Here is a 6,826-nt window from a genome sequence, read left to right as displayed (position 1 = left end):
CTTTTTTTGCAAGTTGATTTTTGTTAGGAGAGAACTTTCTGGTTCAAGCTAGTTGCTACAAAAATACTGCTTGTTACTAGTCATACCTTGGGTTAAATATGCTTCAGGTTGCGTTCCGCGGCGACCCAGAAGTAACGGAATGGGTTACTTCCGGGGTTCGCCGCTCAAAATGACGTCACACGCATGCGCAGAAGTGGCGACCCACGCATCCGTGGGTTGCGTTCTGCTCAGGATGCGAACAGGGCTCCCGTTTGAATCCAGAGGTACCACTGTATGCAGATATGGAAGTTCCAAGATACCCAATATTCTACCCACCCAGCAATGACTAAGCTTTGTGCTCTCTACTTCGATAAAACAGAATGTAGGGTTGTACAGGGTTTGAGGTTATATTCTACATTTTAAGCAGCATCTACTTTCTTCAAGTGAGGAAGGAGGAAAGATCACAACACATAAAGAATAAACAGGTATGCTGCCTTGTAGCAAGTCATTTGGTCCATCTAGTTCATATTGTCTACCCTGCCAGGTAGCAGGCAGGGTTCCCTCCCAGCCCCTACCGACAGATGCCAAGGATTGAACCTGGCATCTTCTGCATGCTAGTCAGGAGCTCCACCACTGAGCTATGGCCCTTCCCCAACTGCTCAGAGTGGAACAGCTTAGTAATTACCATTTCACACACTATACATATGCAAATGAGTTTGCACTGCAGCTGGTTCCAAAGGAGGTCTACCTGTTTGGCACACTCTTTTTAAGATGTATGTTTTAAAGCCAGCTGTGAAGTTACCTTGGGCAGATACAGCTTAGTGACTTAAGAACTCCTGCTTTTTTCTCACTGCTAACGTACACCTCTTCCATGATATTAGATTGTAATTGGGTGGGTTTGCAAATACAGTACCTGTTAGCAGAAGACAGTAGTTTATAAAACATTACTACCTTTCTAACAACTGAGCTTCATATGAAGTTACAAAAATTGCTTTTATATACCCTCACAGCAGGAACATCAGTTTTCCGACACTTTTTTTTTTGTTTTACTTTTTATTAAATACAGTTGTACAATAACAACTATTTATTCATTTTCCTCACTGCGCAGTCTGGCATTTGGATTGGTGACTTTGATAGCAAGCTGAGCTGCTCTTTCCACAATTACCTTCCGATTCTTGGATGAAACATTGTGAGCAATCTCTGCACAATAGGACCTGATAAAAGATAATGGCATTGTGTCATGAACAGTTCATTACCATGTTAAATTTAATTCTAGGAAAGGCTGAGTGAGAATCTAAAATGCTGGAGGTCTGTGAGGTAGTCAAGTATGTATTGAGCAAAGTAGGGGGGTAATTAAATATTAAGGAAAATTGCACAACAGTCCTAATGTGAATGTTCCACCTGCAAGTGGGACATTATGTTCAAATACTAATGTACTATTAGGTCAAAAACAACATGCCTTTGTTAAAGTCTATGCACAGGACAAATGGCCTTTGCATTCAAATGTCGCTTTCCACAGGCAGGATGCTTTTGACACAGGGGTTGGAGGCATTTAGATATGTGGAAGCAGTATGCTTCCAAAAGGACTGCCTAGTTTTTCTGTTCTAAATGCAACTTGAAGACTCCAGAAAGAATAAGGGATTCATTTGCTACAGGCTTAAACACACAGGCTTAAAAAAATTGGAAGACTGAAGGAAATAATGTGTAAGGAGCTTCCAGATCAAGGTAGACCATGGGGTGCTTAGCTCCCAAGGACAGGTGTCGCTCAGGTTTCCATAGCATCCATGCAACGTCATCAAAATCCCAGCATACAATTTTAGATTTAATCTTATTTTGTCTTGCCACAGAAAATTCATTATGTGAAAACAACACATTATACAACTGCAGTCATCACTGCTGTGCAAGTTTTGAAGTACTTTTTTTGGTGGCCAGTTTGTAATGGGTGTGGTTTCTGTGGGTGGTCTTTTCAATGGTCCAAACAATGTGAGTGTGCCTATTTCCACTGCTTGCTGAAGGCACACTGAAATTCCAACCCAGGTCAGAGGAACTATGTTCTCAAGATTGCAGACCTTGGAGACTAACTGCAGTAGATGTACCTGGATTTTAACATTTTTAATAGAGGTTTTGCACAAGAACTATACAAAAAAAATAATAGCCTTAATAGAAATGGATGCTGTCCCTCTTCCCCAAGAGCACAAGCCTTGATTGGGCCCACAGGTACAGAAATACCCACTCGTGTACTCTGACTGGGGAAAGATAGTCAAAGGCAGGGGAGTAATTTGAAGGGAAGGGGCCACAACACCAAAGACTACCCATTGGTGTGAATGGAAAACAACAGTATAGTTATGCACATTTTGATTGGGTCCAGTAAGAAAACCTGCCCGAGCTGTACCGTTCCCCATTTGTCTAAGCTGAATAGATACTGGAGAATCAATAGGACATTATAACCTTCCTGAAAGAACTCTGTGTGATATTTTAGCCTACTAACAATGTGTTAAGAGTTTACAGAGAACCTGTCCCAGGCTGCCTAACAGGAATTTGAACCAGGATTTCCCTACATCAAATTTCAACAGTCTCTAAACCTCTACAGAATTATCTTTGAGGCAGATACCTAAACGGTACCAACAAATACTCTGCTGTACTTTGAATACTTTAAAGAATGCAATGACCTTCCCAAGTGCGAAGACAATCTTTCTTCCCTCAGCATTATGACATTAAAGAGATATTAATATTGTAATATACAAGGAGATTTTCTAGTGGTAAACCTTCCAGCAGTGACAGATGGAATTCTAATCCTAGACAGGAAAAGTGGAAGATCCAAAAGGAAAAATGAAAGAAACGGATGGGGAAGAGATGGATAGTAGCAGTATCCCATTAAGGAAAAGAAAAACAGGTTTGTGAGAGCTAGATCCCACAACTCCCAAAATCATTTTGCATTCAGTGACTACCACTCCAAGCCAGAAATCTTCAAACGCAACATGGCATCCCTGAATCCCTTTTCCAACTCACTTGTTGCTCATCATCAGCACCTCCAGCTCTTTGACGTTGTGGACAAGGAACTTTCTGAATCCTGAAGGCAACATGTGCTTTGTCTTCTTACTGCTACCATACCCAATGTTGGGCATCAAGATTTGGCCCTTGAACCTTCTGCGGACTCTGTTGTCAATACCTCTGGGCTTCCGCCAGTTACGCTATAGAAATCCAGGGAGAAAGAATATCAAAACCTCAACATCTGCACCATCTTTTCAGAGATCTAATATATTACCATGTCAGTGCTGCAAAACCAAAACACAAGCTGGCACTCTTGAGCATTTTAATATCTGGTGATTCATCAAAATGGCACCTTACCTTAATTTTGACATAGCGATCAGATTGATGGCGGATGAACTTCTTGGTCCTCTTCTTGACGATCTTAGGCTTGATGAGGGGTCTGAGGGCCGGCATTGTGTCTAACAAAAACAGAACACACCTAAGGAATCAACACACTATAGGAAATAATTACCCTACAAAACAAAACAAAACAAAACAAAACAAAACAAAACAAAAACCTCCCTTTAGCAGCGCATCTTTTCTCCCTACCATGTCCAAAGCTGGAAGAGTATGAAAAGCTCTCCAGATGCGGTCCTGGGAGATAATCAAATTAAGAGCTGAACCTCTGAATTATTTTCTCCCACATCTATTTGTAATTCGCTCTACGCGGGGCTGCCCTTGAAGCTGTCCCAGAAACTCCAGCGGGTACAGAATGCTGCAGCGAGGCTCCTCACGGGGTCTCTGCCATGGGAGCATATTCACCCAGTGCTTTTCAAGCTGCACTGGCTCCCGGTGGAGTACAGGGTCAGATTTAAGGTGCTGCTTTTGACCTTTAAAGCCCTTCACGGCCTAGGACCCTCGTACCTCCGGGACCGCCTCTCCTGGTATGCCCCACGGAGAGCCTCAAGGTCCATAAATAACACCCTAGTGGTCCCGGGCCCTAAGGAAGTTAGATTGGCTTCGACCAGAGCCAGGGCCTTTTCAACTCTGGCTCCGGCCTGGTGGAACGCTCTGCCTCATGAGACCAGGGCCCTGCAGGATCTGATTTCTTTCCGCAGGGCCTGTAAGACAGAGTTGTTCCGCCTGGTCTTTGGCTTGGAGCCAGTTTGATTCCCTCCCTCCCCCCCTCTTTTTCCCCCCTTCTTTTCCTTCTCCTCCTGCGATGAGGCTACATTTTAATATTTTAATGTTCCATGATTTTAATTGTTGTGTTTTATTTTGTTTTTAAGTTTGTAATCATTCATCTTGTTTTTATTATTGCTTGTAAGCCGCTCTGAGCCCGGCCTTGGCTGGGGAGGGCGGGGTATAAATAAAAAATTATTATTATTATTATTATTATTATTATTATTATTATTATTTAGTGCAGAGAAACCTTTTAAAAATGCCAGTATTGTCCTAGGCCTAAAATACATATTATTAATGGGCTTTGTGTAACATATGCTGTAAATAAACCCATTACTAGTAAAATGAGGTGCAAGATTTCACAGAAATTATCCTCTTGCTATTATCTTTCCATGACCAAGCTCCCCAACTGCCTACAATTGTACAGTCATACCTCAGGTTACAAACGCTTCCGGTTGCGTGTTTTCGGGTTGCACACAGCGCCAAACCTGGAAGTACCGAATGGGTTACTTCTGGGTTTCGGCGCTTGCGCAGACGCTGCGGGTTGTGAACATGCCTCCCACACGGACCATGTTTGCAACCTGAGCGTCCACTGTATCCAAGTAGAATCCTCACACCTTCCACCAAATATATGGAGGTTCTGGGAGGAACAGTAACTTAAATTCCACTTCACACGCTGATTGAAGGTGGATGGTACACAAGACAAATGTTCGCACCTATGAAATATTTATGGGTTGCATCCAACCAAATTGTACTCAGCAGGGCCCCCGAAATGAATGAACCCAAGTTACTCGTGCCTATTAACAAACATACACCTTGATCTGCTACACCTTTATGAAATTTCCCGATAAAACTGACTTCCGAATAAGTACCACTGCTAAAGATTATGCCAAAGGAGCTGTATTTTGCATGTGCGCGCGCACTCACAAAAATCCAGCCGAGGTAAATCAGGACCTTGTGCACACTTAAGCTTCAGGAGAAGGCGATGGGGTTTACTTCGGACTAAGTGAACATTTTGACTGTGCTAAGCGCTGTGTTGCAAAGGTTGATTTAGAAAGCTTAATTATCCGCGGCGAAAAAGCTCAGTGAGCAGCTTCTTTATTTGAAGCCAAGCCTTCCACCTTCGATAAAGATTTACTCGTCGGAAAAGCTCAAACCCTATTAGGAGTTCTGTCCAGTTTCTCCTCCATGGACCACCACGGAGGACCCATAGTGCTGCTCTGGCGAGCGAGGGCTAAGCTTTCAGGCCCTTGTGCTTGTCTGCTTTGCCCTCGCCTCCCGCCTTCTCCATGCCAGGTTAGCTCAGCAAAGGGAAACCGAGCTTCGTCCCAAGAGCGCCCCCAAACTCCCCGCCCCCCTCAGCGCGCCTGGAAATAGCGACCGGCCCCGACAGAGGAGGCCTCCAAGCTGCCCCTGGAAGCGGCAAAGCTCTCCCAGGAGCCTCTCCCGGCAAGGATGACAACGGATCTCCCGGACTTACCTGCTGGAGAATGGCGGCACCCGCGCAGGGAGCGAGCGCGGAGAGAAAGAGCGAAGGCGGAAGCCGCAAGGGTTGATGGGACACTGCTGTAGGGTCCTGGCAGGTCGGGGGAGAGCCACACCGAGGGCACGGAAGGACATAAAGGCGAAACACTCACGCCTCCGGTCCTCCTAAACAGAACTCTAACGTGTATTTTATCATCGAAAAACGTCCTGGCTGAATATTTCAGACTTTAATTGTTATATTAGCTTTTGTGAGGTTAACTAGGGATATTAAGGACCTGGAAACGTCACTTCCGGCAAGCTGTAGCAGAGGGGCAGGAGCTCAGAGATAAGAAAGTAGTAGAGAAACATGGGCGGGTAAATTTCGGGTTCGCATGAAAGCTTTTTTTAAATGCTTCCCGCCTCAACAAAAGGGTGCACATAGACAGCAACGAAGAAATTGAAGATTTTGGCACAGATTGGACTGCTTCATGTTGAGCCATGAATAAAAAGTAGAAGCAGAAGTTATGGCGTGGAGGTGGTGCGGCTTAGCGAATCGGAAGTAAATTCCCATGTATCACTCTCCTCATAAAGTCTAGGAGCTGAGTGGTGGGTAGCTTGGAGGCGCTTGAGCGGGTGCTGCTGCCACAGGGACACCTGGTGGTCATACATGGGTAGCGCAGGTACAATCTCCATGCCGAGGCTGCTGCGGTTGGTTCCGACCGCCTCGTGGAGTTGCTCGCCAAGTTTCGCCCGCCCCGCGTTAAAAAAAACCACCCCGTTTCTTCTACGGCTGTTTTCTGGTAAATTATAAGTTTAAAAACAGACTATTACACAGACCATTGTACATTTGCAGTGTGCCATCCTGGACAAAGTCTCCTCAGAAGCAAATCCCATCAAGGTCAATGGGATTTGCTGTCAGGTTCATATAGGGAACAGGTTCTTATTTATGATCATCATCTCTTGAAGACATGTTTGTTGATGATTCATAATTTCCTGCTTATCCCTGTGTCTGGGTTTCATGTTAAAAGAGATGTGCTTAAAACTTTGCAGCACGGGGGTTTGGCACTGCAGATTCTCATTAAGTTCACATAGATAGTCTACATCAAATTTATTGGCATTCATTAGCTCCTGTGGTACTATGTGGAGGACAAGCAAATTGCCTTGAAAACCCTCTAGGGAAATGGTGCAGTTTTATGCAAATCCTGCCTTTGAAAATATAAGGAGAGCTTGG

The 6,826-nt window shown here is 44.5% G+C and overlaps 1 protein-coding gene across 1 annotated transcript; it reads right to left on the bottom strand.

The window, feature by feature from the left end:
- Positions 1 to 1,012: 1,012 nt before the first annotated feature.
- On the bottom strand, positions 1,013 to 5,730 carry RPL32 (ribosomal protein L32). The gene is made up of 4 exons (XM_083725461.1): positions 5,612 to 5,730; positions 3,328 to 3,428; positions 2,989 to 3,170; positions 1,013 to 1,193 (listed from the first exon to the last, which is right to left on the bottom strand). Exons 2-4 carry the CDS (start codon positions 3,421 to 3,423, stop codon positions 1,064 to 1,066), a joined length of 408 nt encoding a protein of 135 aa, XP_083581587.1. The 5' UTR covers positions 3,424 to 3,428; positions 5,612 to 5,730; the 3' UTR covers positions 1,013 to 1,063.
- Between the last annotated feature and the right edge of the window lie 1,096 nt (positions 5,731 to 6,826).

Source organism: Podarcis gaigeae (genome assembly GCF_964106915.1).
Source record: "Podarcis gaigeae genome assembly, chromosome: 2".
Taxonomy (NCBI): domain Eukaryota; kingdom Metazoa; phylum Chordata; class Lepidosauria; order Squamata; family Lacertidae; genus Podarcis; species Podarcis gaigeae.
The sequence above is the reverse complement of the archived record's forward strand: the minus strand, read 5'-3'. Positions and strand labels throughout refer to the sequence as shown.

Excerpts from the sequence above, each read along its gene's own strand:
- RPL32 (XM_083725461.1), bottom strand. The coding sequence starts at position 3,423 with ATGCCGGCCCTCAGACCCCTCATCAAGCCTAAGATCGTCAAGAAGAGG. Across the intron at positions 3,171-3,327 it reads ATCGCTATGTCAAAATTAAG|CGTAACTGGCGGAAGCCCAG; the intron begins GTAAGGTGCCAT and ends GGATTTCTATAG. Across the intron at positions 1,194-2,988 it reads GTGCTGATGATGAGCAACAA|GTCCTATTGTGCAGAGATTG; the intron begins GTGAGTTGGAAA and ends ATCTTTTATCAG.